Source organism: Zosterops lateralis (genome assembly GCF_965231275.1).
Source record: "Zosterops lateralis genome assembly, chromosome: 8".
NCBI lineage: Eukaryota > Metazoa > Chordata > Aves > Passeriformes > Zosteropidae > Zosterops > Zosterops lateralis.
In genome coordinates, this window is record NC_139768.1 from 26041725 (window position 1) to 26062814 (window position 21090).

Below are 21090 nucleotides of genomic sequence, written 5' to 3' on the forward strand. Positions count from 1 at the left end.
GCCAGGGCAGGCTCCAGGTGGGTCTGGAATGACTCCAGAGGAGGGGGAATTTCACACTGCTTTGTGAAATAAGTAACATGGAGAGAGAACATTTGCCAGGGCTTAGAAGGACAGGACAAGGGGGAATGGTTCCCACTGCCAGAGGCAGATGGGATTTTGGAAAGGAATTCCTGGCTCTGAGCGTGGACCCTGGCACAGGGTGCCCAGAGAAGTTGTCAGCTGGTCCAAATCAGCTGAGTTAACTTGGTTGGTTTATGTTACAAGCCCATCCAAACTCTTTTTCCTTGAATCCTATGAGGGGATGTTTGCACGAGGTGCCTTTTTGCAGCAATATTTGGGAAGTGAGACCCTCCAGCAGAGAGATCGGGATCAGGAAGGACCAGCCTGGAGAGGAGAAGGCTCCAGGAGAGCTGGAGAGGGACTGGGGACAAGGGATGGAGGGACAGGACACAGGGAATGGCTTTAAACTGGAAGAAGGTAGATTTGGATGGGATATTGGGCAGGAATTGTTCCCTGGGAGGGCGGGCAGGCCCTGGCACAGGGTGCCCAGAGCAGCTGTGGCTGCCCCTGGATCCCTGGCAGTGCCCAAGGCCAGGTTGGACACTGGGGCTTGGAGCACCTGGGACAGTGGGAGGTGTGGACCAAGATGAGCTTTAAAGTCCCAGCAACCCAAACCAGTCAGGAATTCTGGGACTCCTGATCTCAAAGCCATGTCCTCAGGATCTCTGCAGCTCCCTGCATCCACTGACTGGGAATTTCTGAGCCAGGAAAACTTTTCAACAGAATAGAGCAGTGGATTAAATGATAAATCTGCTGAAGATCCTGGCTCTCAGACCTGAAGAAAGACTGATGAGAGCAGGGGCCTGAGATTGGTTTCTCACTGAAAAGGTTACACAGGAACCAGTCTTAGTTAAAAGTCCAGTTGATGGAACATACTGGGGATTTTTTTTGTAGGCATTTGACATTTTAAAGATAGACCAGATAAATACCATTACTGAGAAGCTGTATCAAAGGGAAGATATTCTAACCTTGGAATAAAAGTCCATTTTTATCTCTGTGTGAAGTGGATCAAGGACTTTCTGCATGAAGTTTTCTTTTCCCCTTTATCTTTCTCGCAGCATTTGATATTACTGAAATTGTTAGATAGCAATTACAGATTCCCAAATTGTAGGAGATGATTTACATTGTAAAGTACACAAAGTTTCTGGTCCGAAGAATTGTTTGTTTATAGCTGTGTGGAAATAATTTGGTTTATGCTGTTAAATTAACTAATTCTTGGGCACATTTTCACTTGCAGAAGCAATTCCTGATGCTCCCTATAGGGAGGGTGCCTCTCAATTTTGGGATGTCCAAACCATTTTTGTCCTCTGCCCCAGGTGGGGGTGATGATTTGAGCTGGAACTTGTTTTTATTTTAATACATAAATAATCTACATTCCTGGAGAATATCCATGAAGGGAGGGATTATTCATCACCTGACTCAAGGGAGTATTTGTTAATGCAATCACAGGAGTTAAATAAATATTTAGCTTTGGTTTTTTCCCTCTTTCTATGAACCAATGTGCTTTTATCAACTTCCCAAGAACGTGTCATGACAGGTGTATCACAATCCATGAAGGAACTGGGAGATTTTGTCCATAGTGTGGAAAAAACGATAATTTTTCCAGCAGAAGCTCCTTTTGGATAACTGGTGAACCATTGTTTGCCCTTGATGAATCCCATGGGTTGCTTAAATATGGGATTACTGTTACAATTTTTGAAATGGAATTATTGTAGGATTTATAGGCATTGAGTAGGATTTAGGTCTGTTTTTTATGAAAAACAGCTTTTTTTGGAGGAGGAAACACAGCACGACGACCCCTTTGGGGCCCAGTCATTAATAACTGCCACCATCCTTCGGAATTCTTTGGTCCAGTTTTCTCCAGTTATTGTCTCTTCTTGTAGGATTTCCTGATGGAAACATTCATCATGTTCAAGAACCTCATTGGGAAGAACGTGTATCCCTTCGACTGGGTGATCATGAACATGATGCAGAACAAGTGAGTACAGGGGGGAGAAGCTCCGGGGCTCTCCCCGGCCGGCGGCTCCGGCTCCGCTCCGGCACCACGGGGTTGCTTGGAAACAGCGACCACGAGGCTGCAGCCAGCCTGCCCTGGCTTCTCCTCCTTCTCTGATGCAAAGAATGATTGAGAAATTGGCTCTGGAGGAGCTTTTTGGTGGCCTGGTTTAGGGCTCTTGGAGTCCACCAATAATTAAGGGTGGCATCAGTCTGAGAACCTGGATTTTGGAGCCAACTGCAGGTGCAGTAAAATTCTATCAGTGTCTTATAGTAATTCAGTTAATTCTGTGGAAGATAAATTGCATGTTTTGCATATGACCTCGAATTAGGTGGTGTTGTATGGAGTTGTATGTCCAGGAATGATTTCATGGGTGTTACAAGAAAGAATTAAAAAAGCTTTTAAATCCAAATTCTGTCACCTCAGTAATGTAGAGAGAGGCTGAAAATGTTCCTAATGCTCATTTTTTTTCCTCAATAATTGCAGTTCTGTCATTATTTAGCATTCCTTTGTGCAGTGTTTTATGCTGGTGACATTTTATTAAGTGTGTCAAATGCTTTTATGTGTACTGAGATGAAAGTATAAGGGAAAAACATTATATTTACCAGTTGCCTGGAGAAATCTCTTCTGCATTTACTGGAAGCTACTATGGCTGTAAAGTTGTCAGCGTTTCCTTATATAAAATCCTGAACCACAGCTCCTGCTCTCCTTATAAAAATGCACTATAACTTTAATCTTGGCTTCTGAAGTCTCCTTAACTCCCTAATAAAATGCATTCTGAATAAATAGGAGTCAGGAGATTGAGCCGTCTTTGGGCTCTTCCTGCAGGTTTGGAATGCTTGGGAAGGACCTGGAGTTTGAAATAAGGAGCACTTTGAGAGCTGGTGAGGAGCATCTGAAGCCCTTTGGATTTATTTCTTTTTTTATTAATTATGAAACTGGTTTTGCTTCAGCAACTCTCAGTGTGTTGGGAAGCCCTCCCAACATATGTGTCCTGTGAACAGGAGAACTCTGGGGTTCCTGAAGTTTGGGAGAGATTGAAACAGGATTGGGAACATTTGTGTTTGGACATTCTTAATGCCTTGAGTGGCATTGATAGGTGGAGACAGGGCAGTTACAGTGTGCTCAGTATTGCAGGGAGTGTTCCTTGTGCCAGCCCAGCACAGAAGGGACAAGGAGCTCATGGACAGGATCCAGAGGAGGCCAAGGAGCTGCTCCAAGGGCTGGAGCCCCTCTGGGACAGGCTGGGAGAGCTGGGAGTGCTCACCTGGAGAAAAGGCTTCAGGTAGAGCTCAGAGCCCCTGCCAGAGCCTAAAGGGGCTCCAGGAGAGCTGGAGAGGGACTGGGGACAAGGCATGGAGGGACAGGCCACTGGGCAGGGCTGGATGGGAAATTGGGCAGGAATTGTTCCCTGGGAGGGTGGTGGAGATCTGGGATGGAATTCCCAGAGCAGCTGTGGCTGCCCCTGGATCCCTGGCAGTGCCCAAGGCCAGGTTGGATATTGGGGCTTGGAGCAGCCTGGGACAGTGGGAGGTGTCCCTGCCATGGTAGGGGTGTCCTTGCCCTTGGTAGGGGTGACACTGCGTGGGATTTAAGGTTCATTCCCACCCAAACCAGTCTGGAATTGTGTTCTCTTCACATTATTGCCAGGTGACCTCCCAGTATTCACTCAGGTGGGGATTTCACCTTGGGTTTTATTTGTCACTGTGAAATTCTGGCCATACAAATGAAAGAGCAAAGGTACAAAAAGAACCTTTCCCTGCCAGTTGTTTTTTTTTGTCCTTAAAGCACAAAGGGATCCTTCCCCCAGGCAGTTCCTCATGGAAAATTTGGAGCAATACAAAGCACGATGGTTCACAGTTAGGACAGAGGCTTGGAATTTTTATCCTTAAAAGTAGTCTTGTCTTTAGCCCATGCTGAACATGAAGTCCTGAGGACGCAGAAATGGGATATGTTGATGATCTTTGATTCTTCTTGACTCTCCTCTTTGCCTGTAGAATACCTAAGTAGTATTTAAACTTAAAACCAAAAGCATTTCCCAGTCTTTTTGGTGTTGAGGATTACCTTCAGATGTCCTAAGGGATGCTGTTCATCCCTCATTCCCTCATTCTTTCATTCGAATTGCACCAGCTCCTTTGGAAATGCTTCTCAATTGATTTCCATGCTTTTCATTTTTCCTGTTGGGTTTAACATGGTTTCCAAACCCAGAAAGCTGCACTGTAAAATACCTTGTTTTGTCCATCTGCTCCATTTATTTCCACCCTTATAAAGTTTTATTGAAGAAAACCAGATGAAATTTAAGAACAGGTTCTGTCTTTTAAAGCCATGATGTCCCCTCCATAGAAATAACTCCGAACATGCAATTTTGTGTCATTTTTGAAAGCACCTCCTTGGGCAGTTTCTGTGCCATGAGCCAAATCAAGGGAACTAAATTTTAAATTTATCCACAATTTCATTTGTTTCCTGCATGAAATTTATCTGATAGTGTGAAACAATGGGAAAAAGAATAAAAATAGCTGGAAAATTGAGCTCTAATTCCTCATTTAGTCCTTGAGGAGGTTTTTCCTAAAGCTCCTCTTCATGCAGTGCTTTGCTTTCAGATTAAAATACACTGGGTTAAGCAGTGGCTTCAAACATTCTGGGTGAGATAAAATTGTAGCCATGGGGAAAGAGGGGAAATGGAGAAATGCATGTGAATGACTTGCACGTAAAAGTTTTGTTCAAATTTAGTATTATATTTTGTTGACCTTCACTAGTGGGATATATATATAGAAAGAAAATATACATATATATAGTATATATTATATATATAAAAGTTCTGCACACTCATTAATAGTGACAGAAATTACTGTGAAAACTTTGCCTGCCTGTTTTTGGTGCAGTGCATGAGAACATCAGGGTTCTCTCTCCTTCCTACTTGCCAGTCTTGCTGTGCCAGGCTCAGGATCACATCCCAAGTTCAGAATCACATCCCAGGTTCAGGATCACATCCCAGGTTCAGGATCACATCCCAAGCCTTTGTTCCAACACCACAGGGAGTCACGCTGTCTTCCCACCTTTCATGCTGAAATGAATACAAAAAATCTTCATCTCTAACAAGAAAATTCTTCCTTTTTTGGTAAAACTTCATTTACTGACCTGTCTATTGTAGTATAATTCTCATTTTAGCAAAGCAGTTTGTTGATTCAGAGCCCACAATTTTGGTGTTAGCAATTTGATGGAATTGCCACCATCAATGGTATGTTCAAGGTGACATTGGTTTGCAGGTGGCTGATCAGCATTTTGGGAGTAAAAGAATTCATTTCGGGAGTAAAAGAAGAGACTATTCAAACTCCTGCAATGGCTTTTACTTTCACTTCCAAATTTTTGTCCAGATCAACCCCTGGTTTACTGTAAACAGCAATGTCCAAGGAAAGGAGATGGAAAAAACCACTGAGGGATGACAGAGGCAGATAAGGAACCATGAAATTAACTTTTGAAACAGCTCCTTGTAAGGAGGAGCTGGAAATGTCTTATAATTCCTTTTAGGAATGGCCACCTTTAAATTCCAGCTGCCGTAGTGTTTGTAGGGTTTGTCTGTGCCCACGTTTTCAGGAAGAGTTATTCCTATTCAAGCCATAGTATCTGTATTTCATAGCATTCAGCAATCAGGGAGTTTTCCTGAGTTTCTGGATGTGGCTGGGAAGTGCTTTGGAGGCAGATTGTTCATTTCAGGCATCTCCAGGAAAACACAAGCGAGAAGTTGGAACTGTAAAAGCAGTTCCAAAAAAAGGCAGGGATTTTGTCTTGTTTCCATTTCCCCCATCGACACCATGTTTTTGAAATGATTCCGAATTGTTTTCGAAATTGTTTTTAACTTTTGTCAGAAGCTGACAAGCTAAACTTAGGTTCCTCCTAAACACATAACTCAGAACATGAAAGCAATTCCTCCCTACGGTTCCGTAAATGAAAATAATTTAGTCTTTGGTCTTACTTTTGGCATTTGAGACAATTCAGTTCCTTTGGTAAGACCTTATGATATATTAATTTGTAGCTGGTACTTTCATCTGCAGCTGTGCCAGTGGAAGCTGAGTTGCCTATGAAAAAGGAATTTGATGTTTGCTGTTCTATTTTTTGTTTCTAATGTCCACATTTACATAAAATACCTGTTTGTTTTGCCTTTTGAAGTCGGAGAGAAAGGGATGAGATGCTCTCAGTGAAAACGAGGTTTCTTGTGTCTATTTTTTCCCCCCCAGAGGAAACAGAGCTGGCCTGGGGAGGGAATATGGAGGGTGTTACCTGTTGTGTCAGGGAGGGTTAGGTTGGATATCAGGAGAAGACTCTTCCCAAAGGGATGGTTGGGCACTGGAAAAGCTCCCCAGGGAATTGTCAGAGCCCCAAACTCTCTGCTCAGCAGCAACAGAAATATTCCTGCATTATGCCTCCTGTTCCCAGCACAAATCCAAACCACCACCTCACACCTTCCATGAAGAAAATGCCCTCAACCCCACCCAAACCCACCCCACCAATCCAGAATCTCAATGAACTTTCTGTGTGAAAAGCCAAAAAAGCAGCCTTGCAAAGAGGAGGACAAAGGATGGGCGAGACTCTCCGGATAAACATGTCCTGGAATGTTTATTTTTGGAGCTTGCAGGGAAATGTAGGCAGTTCTGCTGCCTGGTTGTCATAGCAGTACCTGTCAGATCCATGCTGTGCTCTCAGAATTACCTCCAGTGATGTTTGTGACCGTCCATCAGCACTGGGCAAACCCTGACGTGCGTCAGGAGCCGCAGCAACTTCTGCCGAACCCAGAACCTTCACAAGGTTCAGCAGCCTCTGAGCTGATCCTTCCTGACAAGTCACCCAAAGCCAAACTAAAATCAGGGTTTAGCTTATGGAAATTTGGCTTAATTGCCATATTCTGCTGGGTTCCAGGCAGGCTTATGGAAACAAAAGCAGGATGGTTTTAATAAATGTATGAAAATAGGCTCTTTGCACTTACATAATTGACCAGTCAAGTTGCATCCATCAGATGAGTGCAAGTGCAAAAGCTCTTATTTAAAATCCATCCCCAGCTCCTGCTGGATGAGGGGTAGTTTTCATAACAGGGGAAAAGAGGCCAGGGAGGATGGCAAAGATTCTGGATTGAAAACTGCAGGGAAAGCAGGGCACCCCACAGTTTCGCAGCCTATCACGTGTTATTATATCTATGGGATTGGGGTGGAGGGAGCAGGAAAAAAACTTTAAAATCATAATTTCATTTCCCAAATCTCTTTGGGGGTTCAAGGCTGTGTTAATTCTATGTTCAAAGACATTATTCATGGCCTTAAATTGCTCCAGGGGAGGTTTGGGTTGGAGATTAGGGAAAATTCTTTCATGGAAAGGGTTGTCATGCACTCCCCAGGGCAGTGGTGGAGTCTCCATCTCTGGAAGTGTTCCAAAAACATCTGGAACAAGGTGGGTTGAGGGTTGGACTCAATGCCCTTAAAGGTTTTTTCCAACCTTAACCACTGAATTTTATGATTAGTGGATGCTACATGAAAATTCATATTTATAACTGGGGCCCTGATCACTTAAATCTTTCCTCAATATATGTTTTAGTGGAATAGGGTAACTGGTTTACATTTCTAAATTGGAATTGGGATGAAGGAAGTGTTTGAAATGCAATTATGTTTTAGGAGGCCAAGGGATGCATTGTTTCAAGAGTTTGAACAGTACAAAAACCTTGGATTAGAAGAAATTGCTGCTACTTTTCCTGACTATTAATGCATTTCCTACAGGACTCTGTGCTTACTTAGAAAGTTTTAAGAGTCCAGACATGCAACTTGAACAATCCAATAATTTAATTCAGGGCCGGGATGCAATAAGACTTTAAATGGGAGCAATTTTGTTTTTCTTTAGTGCTGAATATTCTCTGTATAGAAAAACCTCCCACTATTTCCCCTGTATAGACTGAGGATAACAATTTTCAGAGCTTGTAACTTCCTTAGGAACCACTTCTCAAAATTAACTCGAGTGCCCCAAAGTTTGCTCCTCATCTGGGAATAAAAGACATGAATGCACATTGATAAATCATCTAAAATTTCTGTACATGCAGGGATTTTTTTTTTGCTGTCCATAAAAGCCCGTTGCATAATGTACTGACCTTTTCAGGAAAGACCTTGCAGGATTTTTTGCTTTAGCATTGTACCTGTCAGATTAACTGCACCTGGGAGGAAAATGGATCTACTTGACTGTGTTTGAAATAACAGGGTATTTTCTTATTCAAAGAGCTGAGATTACTTGAAGGGATATTCTTTAGCAGGTGGTCTTTTCCTGTGGTGGTTTCCACCCCATAGCAGGTGGTTTTCTCCCAGCCTTTGGAGTTAGAAATGTCCCTGGTATTGATGTAGTATTGATAATGGTGTGGTTGTGAGAACTGATGAGCAGCTGGGGCAGCCCACTGGATTCCATGATCTGGCTTTTCTCCTTAATTTCTGTAATCTCTGATCACCTAGGATGGAGAAGTCATGGAAGGAGAACAGGCTTACATGGGATTTTGGGAAGAAATTCTTCCCTGTGAGGGTGGTGAGGGGCTGGGATGGAATTCCCAGAGAAGCTGTGGCTGCCCCTGGATCCCTGGCAGTGCCCAAGGACAGGACTTGGAGCACCCTGGGATAGGGGAAGATGTCCTTGTCATGGAAGGGGTGGGAATTGGGCTGAGATTTAAGATCTTTCCAACCCAAACCAGTCTGGGATTCTGAGAAGCACCCGATGAAGCTGCCAGTGTTGGGATGTGGGTGTGAGGTGTCCCAGCCCTCCCAAATCCACCTGCTCCTTTTATGAGCACTCCTTCCATCTATTTGGGTCGTGATTAATCCCTTCTGGGGTCTTGAGGTGGGATAATGATTTCCAGCACTAAAATAATTACCTTGTTGATCATAATTGTATCATCTTAATTATGGTTTTTGTGTGTTTGGAGCTGTCTTGGGTTTTTGGGAAGATTTCCTTCAGCAAGGTGGGCTTGGACTGGTGACTGTGTCCAGCATCTGCTGTGATGCTGCTATTTCTGTATTTTATAATTGTACTTTCCTTGAAAAAGACAATTTCCTGTCCTTAAAGGTGGATGGGATTTGGTGTCCTGCCAGGGATGGAGGTCTCAGAGCCAGGGCAGCTCTGTAAAATCAGGAGAAGGCTGTTGCAGGTCCTCTTCATCCTAAAACACAACTTGCTTTTAATTTTGCTTCCAAAACATCACTGTGGAGCATTAGCTCCACCTTCATTGCTCAGCAGCAGCCGCATGACACTTTAACTTTGATTCGCCACAAGAAAATTCCAGTGACTTGGAAGCAAGGAATTGTTTGGGAACAGGTCTTCTTGCACTAGGAGGAAACACAGAGGGATAAAATGATCCTAACTGCTGCTGTTCTTGAGTTCAGGGGGAAAAAGATGAATGAAGGGGTTTTTAGAGATTTTTTTTCTATCTTTTCTTCTGTTAAAAGAAGAAATTTTTGCTATTTTTGGCACTTTGCAAAGTTTTAGGTAACGAGATGGCGCTGAGGTTTAGACCTGGAAAATTCTTGGGCATGAACTGGTTGTCCTCTTTGGAGTGGGGTCAAATTGAATCCCTTCAAAACTTTTTGAGTGCTCCATGTATCTTATAAAGCTGGGGAGCTTCAAGGAATCTGTGGGTTTATCACAGAATTGTTAAAGCTGGGGAAGAGCTCTGAGATCAGAGTCCAACATCACCCTAGCAGCACCTCCTCGTCCTCAAATCCACATCAGTCTTTGAACATTTCCAGGAATGTGGTCTCCACCACTACCTTGCTGGACAACCCTTTCCATGAAGAATTTTTTTTCTAATATCCAGCCTAAACCTCCCCTGGCACAACTTGAGGCTGTTTCCTCTCACCCTGTCACTGTTATTTAAGATAATCTTTAATCCAGGGGACATCCCATGTTGCTGCTGTGGGTCATCCATGGAGGACATTTCACAGGGAACCACAGGCAGGAGCAGCTGCTCCTCCCAAACATCTCCCTGGTGTATTTTACCTGCTCTCAAGTCATGAGCAGTTGAGAGGTACCTCCCAGTCTGTCATTTCCCAGACTGGCTCAGAAATGGGAGATTTTAAGGATATTTTAAGGAAAAATAGGGCACAGGAGCTGCACACAGCCAAGTGAAAGAGGCAATGTGGCTCAACTGCTACACTAAGAAAAAGCAAGAGAATGTTGAAAATGGCTTTTTATTCCTCACTTTTTGGAACCATCACCCACAGGATGCTGTGGATGGCTGGTTTCCCTTGTTTTTAACAAGATCCTTGGAAAGCCAACTCATTTTTTTGGCTACTTGCCCTCTTTTTTTTCCCCAGCTTGCATCTTGATAGTGTTGAGAGCTGCTGGGTTTAACGCATTGTTTGGAAAGAAAGTTGTAAGAGGTTATTAGCCTGTGTGTCGTGGTAATTCTCTGCTAAGAGCTAATTGAGACCTGAAGAAGCCTTGCCAAAGTAATTTCAAATGGAACACAATGATTCCAATATTATTTTCTCTTCTGGAATCTAAACCTGGGTTGACATTAAGGTACTTTGGGATGACTGTACTCAGAAGCCTTTTACCAGCCAATATCAGTATCAGTTTGGGGTTTATGTTTTTTTTATCAAATTAAGCAAGAAGAATTCAATGTGTTGTGCAGTAAATGATGGATAATAATGTTGTTACATGTTTTTGGGTTTTGTTTTGTGCTCTAATGACTTAAGGAGCAGCAGAAACCCTTGGCAGATTGCATTTCCTCAGACAGATCCTTTAGTGTAAGCTTTCCTTTAATTTAAAGTTTTCTTATGATTTCCTAATTACAACTGAAAAAAACCCCTTAACTGTCATTTTAAATTTTTCATTTTATTTTGTGATTCTAATGTTCTTTTCTCCACTGCTGCCTGAACCCACTCCAGAGGCCCTGGTGTGCAGATACTCAAAGTTTAGCTCTCTCTGAGATGAGCTCATGAACATTCGAATCCACATTATTGTACCAGTGTGGGTGTTTGGGATGAAGCTGCACCCGAGTATTTGCTTTCTCATTTCATGGAGCTTTGGGGACTTTTCTAGCTTTATTCTGCTTTTCCTGGCTCCTCACAGGCAGTTTTGGTGCCTGCAGCACCACATTCTTTGGGACCATCCGGAGGAGTTTTGCTCCAAAGGTTCCCAGAGGAAAAATGATCCCTGGGATGTGTGACCAAAACCAAGACTGGGAAAATAATGATGGTGCCCTTTGGTGATGGGAATCCAAAGACCATGGAGCATCCTGGTGGCACTTGGGGACACAGGGGTGTCCTTTGGGATGGCTTTAGGATGCCAGGTTGGACTTGGTGATCTTGGAGGGCTTTTCCAGCCTAAATAATCCCATGATTCTGTGGTGGAAAAGAAAAATGTTCTACCTTAGCACCCAAACCCACCTGGATGTGGTATTGCAGTTATTAATTGTAATTCTGGTCCCCTGACTGCTCATTTTGTGCACGTTTAACCCCCCAGGAAGGGTGTCCACGTCACAGCCCCAAATATGAACGTTCTGGGATGTTTTTAGCACAGGATGTAAGGCATGAACACAATGTGGGAACACTTGGTGCTTATAAAAGCAGCAGCCTGAAGGAGGTAATTAAATAAAGCTGAAGGTGTTAAATCCCAAAGCAGGGCTCCATTTTTACCAAGTCAAAGCTAACACCACGTGATGTTTATTTTTAACAGGGAAGGTGTAGCAACTTTCACTTCAAATCATTATTTTTCCACATCAGCATCATTTCACTTAGAACCATTGCCCATTTTAAAACACCCAGGGAGTGAAATATGGGCTGCTTTTTCACACTTGGAGTTTATTCATCTTTTCCAGTATTGTAAAAAAACCCAGTATTTCAGTCTTGAAAAGTAACAAAAAATGGTTTGGATACTATTTTCAGGCTTAAATGCATTTTTGGCTGTTGATCTGGAATTCAGATTTCTGTAGGGAGCTTTGCACTGAAATTCTGTGGGCTTGACCATCAATGAGTGGCTTCAGGATTTGCAGCACTTAGAGCAGCTTGACTAAAGAGAGATATTGTACATAAAATAGTACTTTAAAATAGTACTAAAATACTATAAAATAGTTCTTTGTACTTAATGTATTATTATTTTTAATAATTTACAAGATTAATGTCCAACCCAGTTATTAATTTAATACAATTTGGGTAAAATATGCCTAAAACCCTGCTGGCTTTTACCTTGCCAACACATTCCTATTCTGAATTTTCATCTTTTTCAGTGACTGACAATGGTGCAGCATTTTGGCTTCTGAGAGCAGCAGCCTCGACGCTTAAAAAGCCAGCGAGGCCTTTTCTGGGGTTATGAAATTTTAGGATCAGAAATATTTCATGAACATATTCTAGAAAACAAGCTTTTACAGTTGGAGTATGAGAAAGCACAGCCACTATAGGAAGAACTGGAGGTTTGGTTTTTTTTTAAAAAGAAGGAAATTATTCATGCTCTGACGTAACAGACGAGTGATGGTAGGGCAGGAAGAGTTTAAAGCATATTTAGAGAGAAAAGAGGTGCCAGATCATTGGCTATCACCAATCTGAAGGTTTATAACACTGAATATAAGCACTGAAAACTCATCTTCTCTCTCTCTCAGTGCATTGCAGGCAGAGCTTGAGCTCAGCCTTTCTTGATGGATGTTTCTCCTTTTCCATCAGAAGTGTTACAGAAAGCAGACACTTTCAGGTAGTAAAACAGAGATATTTCTAGATCTTGGGCTGAACAGGCTGAACTGAGAAGGTAAATTTAGGATTTTTTAACATTAAGCAAAATGAGAGCATCTTTAGGATACAGGTGATGGATATAGATTATCATTGGTGTTAGAAAATATCCATCCTGAGGCACACACTGTGCAAATCCTGTTCCTTGAGCAGCTGAACTTTAACTTCCAGCATGTTTTTCATTTGGGATGTTCCAAGCAATAACACGAAAGGTATTAAAAGCAAACCTTTTCCTTCTTTAAATTCCTTGTATATAAACATTCACCAAATGCCTGTGGAGCCGTAAAGGGAATTTGCTGTCAGTGTGTTCAGGGATCTGTTTGGATTTGCTCTGCCTGGGACAGGAGCTTTGCTCTGCCAGCTTTTTCAGATTTTTTGTCCTGGATGCATGGGAAGGGCTTCCCCCTGCAGCTTCCATCTTTCCCTGAGCCTGTCCCTGTTCCTAGCCTGCATCCAGAGCATCCAGGCACTCTGGAAATGCCTTTGCTGTTCCTGCTGTGACCTTCCCCACCCTCGCTGGTGACTGGGGAGAGCATCCACCTGCCCTTTGTGGGAGTTGTTTGCTGCTTGCCAGCAGCTCCAGGTAAAGGACAAAATAATAATGTGTGGCTGCTGCAGAAGGTGTGAAAAGTGTCATTTCTCAGGTCACTGTGGTTATCAGTGACATGAGAAGTTTCTCTCTCTCTGCAAGTGGCTTCAGAGAGAGGTAGCTGAAATGGAGCACCTGATCCCATCTCTGCTCCAATTCCCTGTGGAGCTCCCGGGTGACAGAGCCACCTCTCCATAACCCACAGCACTCCTGTGGTACAGCATCATCCCCTGGCTGTTTGTGGAGTTTGGGACAGTTTAATTGGCTTGGGCAGCTCTCTGCTGGCTCAGGTGTCCCCTGGCTGCCCCCAGCTGGTGCAGAGCCAGCACTGAGCTCTGCCTGGTGGGGAACTCGGGATGCAGGTGCAGCAGCACTTGGTGGGAATGCACAGGGCAGGAGAAGTCTTCTGGAACATGAACACTGAAATGCTTCACAGCATGGGGTGAGTCAGCTTATCCTCAAAAACTCTGGGAGTTGAATGCACCAGATGGGCTCCTGCAGAGTCCTCCTTCACAGGGATGGATGGATGGATGGATGGATGGATGGATGGATGGATGGATGGACAAACTGCACAGGAAGCAGGAAAGGCCTCAACAGTTGTATCCTCCCCTACATCCCTGTTTTACGTTTAATATCTTTTTTCCTCATCTTCCATGTGAAAAAAATATTTTGGTTCTTGTCACAGTCGGAGGAACAGTGATTCTATGTTAACAAAAAAATCACCTTTCTGACATTATGTATTTATTAATGCTAGAATTTTCCTTCTGAGGGCTCAGGCACTCCCTGGGTTTTTTCCTCTCTGTGTTTGACTGTTAAAATGTATTTACTTTGTATGATTTGCCTGTAGCTGGCCTGGTCAGATCTGTACTGTGTGAGGTGTAACAGAAATACCCACAAAAAAGATGCAGGAGAAGATAATTGATGATTTTCTGACAGTTCCCTGATAAAGAGACCCAAACAGAAACATTTCTGGGATGAATTTCAGTTGCATGTTCACGTCAGTGAGGCTTTTAAGAGAGGTGTGATACTATGATGGCTTTGTGAGGATTCACTCTCCTTCCCACTCTTGTCTCATGTTCTTCCTTCTGGACTGTCTTGCATCTTCTCATGCAGAAACCACATTTCATCTTTAAAAATCCAACTGAAATTGCCAAACTGTCAGAACCAAACATGTTTTCTGTAAGTTCTTCCTGAACATGAACTAACTTTTTATTTGTCAGACTATTTTTGACAGTGTGCTTCTTCCACAACCACATCAGTCATGTTTCCTCGAGGAAAACAAGGAAAAAGTTTCTGTAAGGAAAAATATTTCCATCTTTGAGATATGAATCACAGTTATTACCTGATACTTGGTGTCATGCTGGGCTGTACTTTTCCTGTTTTGGTGCAGCCTCAAGCACTTTTTAGAGATCTGCATTCAGAACTGGCCAGTGTTGGTATCCTTGAAAACAGTATTTCTTAGCCAGAGTTTTCTGTTCTGCATAAACTTGTAATTTTCAGTGGTTTTGACAGAATTTAAGGATTTTAGGTTCTTTAAGAATTATACTTCATCTTTTCCAGTTTTTCCAAAGCTCCAAAGCCTCTTTTACTCTCACTATGTTCTGACACTGCTGAGGGAGCAGTGGAGCCCTGGTGCTCCTTGAGGGACAAACTCTGGGCCCTTCTGGAATGTCTCTTGAACAATGGATATGAAATATATCATGGAATTACAGGATGCCATGCTGCAAGAGCATCTCAAGGAGCATCTGGTGCTACATTCCTTGGGCAGAGCATAGAGAAAAACCAAGGAAGGGAGTTTGATTCTCCTTGGAGAGCACCTTCTCAGCTCTGCTGTGATGTCTCTTGATGAGAGGATTCTCATTTGCATGGAATCATGGAACCACAGGATGGTTTGGGCTGGAAGGGACATTAAAGCTTATCCCATTCCACCCCTGCCATGGGCAGGGACACCTTCCACTGTCCCAGGCTGCTCCAAGCCCCAATGTCCAACCTGGCCTTGGGCACTGCCAGGGATCCAGGGGCAGCCACAGCTGCTCTGGGCACCCTCACTTCCCTCTCAGGGAACAATTCCTGCCCAAAATCCCATCTAACCCTGCCCTCTGACAGTTTGTGCCCATTCCTCCTTGTCCTGGCACTCCAATTCTTGCTGAATTGTCCCTCTCTGGTTTCCCTAGAGCCCCTTTAGGTACTGCAAGGTACTGTGAGGTTTCCACGTCACCTTTTCTTCTCCAGGCTGACCAATCCCAACTCTCCCACTCTGTCTCCATAGTGGAGGTGCTCTATACACTCTGTCAACTTCGTGGCCTCCTTGGGACTTGCTCCAACAGTTCCATGTCCTCCTTATATCGAGGGCACCAGACCTGTCTGCTGTACTCCAGATGGGAATCCATTGCTTCATTTGCATGTTTTCATTTACTATTTTCTGATCTAGCCTAATGAAAAAAAATCCACCATTGTAGCAAACTCTTACCTCTTGGTTGCAGAGGGTGAAAATCCCCCTCTCTGCTTTGCTGCTCACAACTCAGGATTAACGAACAGGAATCCCAAATTACTTCTTTAATAATTCGCAAGAATAGTGTCCAACCCAGTCACTAATTTAGTACAATTTGGATAAAATATGCCTAAAATCCTGTGTGGTTTTACCAACCAAGGATGGTAAAAGCTTTTTCCATCCTTGGATCCTTGCTTTTACCATCAAGGATGGTAAATTTCCATTGAATCCCAAGGATTACATGGAAAACCCAAAGGAGTTGTGAACTGGTCACCAGCCAGTCAGGGGTGAGGCAGGGTTTGAAATTCTCTGTATTTATCTTTAAAAGGCCCTTGCACTCTTTGCTGTGTGTTCTGGGTGATCTATAGCCTCACCCAGGGCTTGTCAAACACCACTGCAAGGAGGCACTTGGTTTAATTAAAGCAGATCGACGTTTTTACAGCTTCCTATATTTTAGTTTCTGCCAAGACAACTGACAACAAGAAATGAGGAATTTATGAAGGAATCATGAAACATTTATACTGGCACATGAGATTTATTCATCCAGCATAGAAAGTGTGCTTTGAATTCTGACATCAGAGCTGCTAATAGGAAATTTGGAAATAGACTAAAACTGTCAATTGTTTTGTATGAATATGCAGATTCCACACTGGATTTCCATCCTGTGCTGTGCTTTGGTATTTCACAGAACCATGGAATGGTTTGGACAGGGAGGGACCATAAAGATAATCTTGTTTCCCCTGCCGTGGCAGGGACACCTCCCACTGTCCCAGGCTGCTCCAAGCCCCAATGTCCAACCTGGCCTTGGGCACTGCCAGGGATCCAGGGGCAGCCACAGCTGCTCTGGGCACCCTGTGCCTCTCCACCCTCACAGGGGGCATTTCTCCCCAAGATCCCACAGAAATCTACTTTCCTTCTGTTTAATGCCATATCCCCTTGTCCCATCATTGCAGTAGTTATAAGATTTCTAGCTTAGAACAACTGAGTTTGTTTCACTGTTAGTCAGGATTTCAAACTTATTATTTGCATTAGTCAAAACTCATGGAATAAAAGCCTTTAGAAGAAAACTGGAGTACTGCCAATGACAAATTTACATCAAATCCTTCAATATTAAATCTTTTAAAAGAGCCCAAAACCTCAACCCAACACTCACATGCATTTCTGAAGAAAAAAAAAAAGTTGGTTTAGATACTTATTTTTTAAGCTTTGCTTAGCACTTTCTGGATATTATCTTCACAAAGCAGAACTCTGTGTGTGGACATATGAGTCCACAGAGAAAATAACAGCATTTTCCTCAGTCTCATTTCAGCTTGACTGTTGCATTAATTTCCTTTATAACTTCTGACATCTGTAGCATGAATTGCTAATTTGTTTGGTCTGGAAGTTGGTGGGAAATAGCGACTCCACTGAAGCCAGAGTGCAAAACTACTGTTGCATTCAGCATTTTTTGCCACGGTTCTCCTGATGTGACCGACTCCTCCATTTTGTGCTTAACCTGGATTTGATTGAAATTTGTAAACTTTGCCCGTACATGGAGTTTTGTATCAGAGCTCGCTGTTCTCTCTGCTGTAAAATATCTAATCCCTTCTACTTACATGTTTCTGTTAAAGCTGTTCCCCTGTTCTGACATGGAAATCCTCTCTGTACAAGTGTGATGGATGAAACGCAGCACTTGTCTTGATTTAAACTGGGGAGAGGTTTGTTAGAGCTGATAAATAAAAAGGGGTTGTTTTAAGACACCCTGGAGTGAGTTTTGGGCAGAGATGTGGGTGTGGGATGAGCACAACAGCTCCAAGACTGCTGATCATGGAAATCAATCTCCAGATCTGGGGAAACTCAGTTCAGTCTGTCAGAGACATCTCACAGCAAGCACATGGAATGAGATAACAATGGACCACAATTAACCTGAGATGGGCAGCTCCAGATGAGACAAGCTTTACTGGCACGTGAGGTTTTTCCAAGCTTTTCAGCTCGTTCAGTTGAAAATCTGGAAGGGCTGGATTGTATTTTAAGGATAGATACGTTAAATAGCAAATAAATGCTCCTAAAGCTTGGTGAGTGCCAAGGGCAGGTTCTTGTGAAGTAGGAGAGATTCACTGGGTTAAGGAATAGGACAGGATGGGGGGAATGGCCTTCAGCTGTAGAAAGGCAGAATAAGGTGGGATATTGGGCAGGAATTGTTCCCTGGGAGGGTGGGGAGACCCTGCCACAGGTTCCCAGAGAAGCTGTGGCTGCCCCTGGACTCCTGGAAGTGTCCAAGGGCAGGTTGGACATTGGGGCTTGGAGCAGCCTGGGACAGTGGGAGGTGTCCCTGCCATGGCAGGGGTGGCACTGGATGATCTCTAAGGTTCTTTCCCACCCAAACCAATGTGGAATTCTGTGATTCTTAGGAAAAGCTGAAGGATCTCTTTCCTCCATGTGTGTTGTGGGAGATGTTCATGGGGCTGTAAACGTGGCAGTTGTGGGTGGTCAGGAAGGAGGAATCCATAGAGTCCTAGAGCTGCACTTCCAGTTGAGGTTGGAAAAGCCCTTCAGCACCATGAAGTCCAATTCCCCCAACACTGCCAAGGCCACATCCACAGGTGCCGCATCCACACCTAAATCCCTGCAGGGATGAGGACTCCATCTCTTCCCTGAGCAGCTGTGCCAGGGCTGGGTAAACCCTTTCAGGGAAGAAATTTTCCCAATATCCAACCTGACCCTTCTCTGATGCAATTTGAAGCCATTTCCTCTCATCTTATCTTGTCCTATCCATGTTACTCAAAGAGTTACCCCCAACTCATTTCCAGCTGTGTTAAGAAATGAAATTGCAGTGATACTGAACCAGTTTGCTTTAGGGTTTTAGGGTTTTTTGCCTCCTCCCCAGTGCTCTTAAATAATAAATGAACTCTCTCCATGCAGTGAATAAGCTGTTTGGGATGTAACTACTACAATACATCTTTCAGAGCCAGGGCTGGATTTGGGAATGCTGCAGGTTCTGTCAGGAGCTTTAGGCTGCAGAGGAACAATCCTGAAAAAGCCTTTTTTTAAAAATAAAAAAAAAAGAGATTTACATGGTTTGGTTTCTTTATGCTTCAAGAGCAAATTAACATGTAAATGTTTCATCTTTTGTTACGCTCTGGTTTTGTATCACTAAGTTTGGTGCATCAATTAGGAAATTGAGGGTGAAGGATGCACTTAGGGTGCACTGACAGCAGAAAAAGAGGTTTTGTAGTGCTGGTCACTGTTTGTCCACTGGAACACAGTGATAGCCATTTAAAGGTGTTACTGATCTGTCATTGGATCTAAATTTCCCTACACAAATTCTTCTGATGTCACTTGGAATAATTTGACTTCTGTTGGGGTTTTTGCTTGTTTGTTTGTTTGGCAATTTTAGGTGTTTTTCTTCTGGTTTATTTTTTCTTGTTGTTTTCCTCCCCTCCGGATATTGATTAATTGCTTGTGGTTTGATTAATGTATGTATTTATTTACTCTCTGAGTGCTGCATTTTGGCTGTTGAGTGCGAGAGCAAACTGTTCATGGTACAGTCACAGAATCCCAGGATGGTTTGGGTTGGAAGGACCTTAAATCCCATCTCGTTCCACCCCCTGCCATAGGCAGGAACACTTCCACTATCCCGGGCTGTTCAACATTCCATCCAAGCTGTGATCCAACAATGATCTTAATTTTTTATTACCTTTTATAACACACACAGACAAAAAAATTTAAGAATTAAATCTTGGTCACCCATTTTTCCCCCTGTGCCCAGTTTTTCTTCGATTAATCTCTTTATGTTGGTTACACAGACTTAAATTTCAAACTTAAGTTTATGAGATGTTGTTACCCCACCATGTAAGTCTTTTAATCTGCAATTAATAGGATAATTAAAAGGTCATGTTTATGAAAATTACTTCTTTTCCTGGCTGGGATATTTTGCAGTTCACTTACCCAGCACTGGCTTTGGGTTTTCAGGTGAACATTGTGTCCTTGAGCTCTCCTTGACTGCACTAAGCAATTGCTTTGTCCATTGTCAGCTCACAAAACATTAGACATTCCCTTTTTTCCCTGAATGATAAATTCCCTGGCTCTGGGAGTGCTGTTGGGGTGAGGGAAATGCTGAGGCTGCTGAGCTGCCCCAGAGCAGAGCACGGGGAGATGGGAGGGACACAAAGTGCAGCTCATTCCCATCAGTCCAGCAACACCTGGAGTCTGCACTTGGGTTATTTATACCTGAGCCAAGGCAGCTCAGAGATTAAAAGGAAAGATTAGAATTAAAGCTCAGGTTTTGAAAAGAGTGAATGGAATTTGTGCTCAATGTCCAACTCTGTGGATTGTTGGAAGGGGAAAAATGAGGTTTTTCCTTGCTCTGTGAAAAGCTGTTAATGTTTTTGCACAAGTTGTTTTTATCCTGTTTTAAATTTATTTCCCGGATCCAGAAGTAAGATAGTGCAAGCAAGTGAATAATTTCATGCTTTTTTTTCTTTTATCAGTAACTCAGTGTCAATACTTCTCTTTTTTTTTTTTTTTGGAATGAGGTTTTGGTGAGTTGTAGTGATCTGCAACAAATCTAAAAAGCAGCACAAAGTTCTGCTGAAGAAGTTGAAAAAGAAAAAAGAAAAACTTGTAAAACTTGCTCATCCCTGCAAGAATTTATGGCATGTACCTGAGGCAGCATTCAGGAACTTTGCTTGAAGACTGGCAAGGAATCCAATAGAAATGCAGGAAAACTTCTCAAGGAGGCAAATTCTGCCATGTAAATTCACCAGGTTAAGAAGGACGTGATTTGTGAAGGTTTTAAATTTTAACCCCCTTTTTTTTTTTTTAGTTCCTCCATCCATTTTGGAGGCTGAATTATAGGAAGGATAAGAAAGGGACAGATTTAATGTCAGAATTCAGGTATTTCAAGGCACAAAGCTAGAGAATTTATACTCCAGGTGTCAGGAGGGATGCCAGCAGTAAAGCCACGGCGACAACAAGAAAGCAGCTGAGGTTTGAAATGCAGTGCAGCTCATTTTGGGGTGTGCTGCAGGCTCTGACAGACACAGGCTTCCAAAAAATGGCCATAAATTGTCCAGTCAGATCTTCACTTTGGCCCCAGAGGCTGCTGCACGGGGATGTGCTGTGGTAGATGTTGGGAAAAGGGTTTGGTGCTTGATTTGAGGGCTCTCCCAGGAGATCAGAGGGGTTTTCTTCCCAGGGATGGGGTCAGTGCCCAGCCTGGAGCACAGCAGAGCAGTGA

General features: G+C 43.2%; 1 protein-coding gene across 3 annotated transcripts in view; it reads left to right on the plus strand.

Moving 5' to 3' along the window:
* Positions 1 to 21090, plus strand: part of DOCK1 (dedicator of cytokinesis 1) — a 265225-nt gene that overhangs the window by 151760 nt on the left and 92375 nt on the right. For all 3 annotated transcript variants that reach the window (XM_083866350.1, XM_083866352.1, XM_083866351.1), the window contains exon 29: positions 1944 to 2038. In XM_083866350.1, the coding sequence (XP_083722476.1) occupies positions 1944 to 2038 (95 nt within the window). The remainder of the gene's footprint in view (positions 1 to 1943; positions 2039 to 21090) is intronic.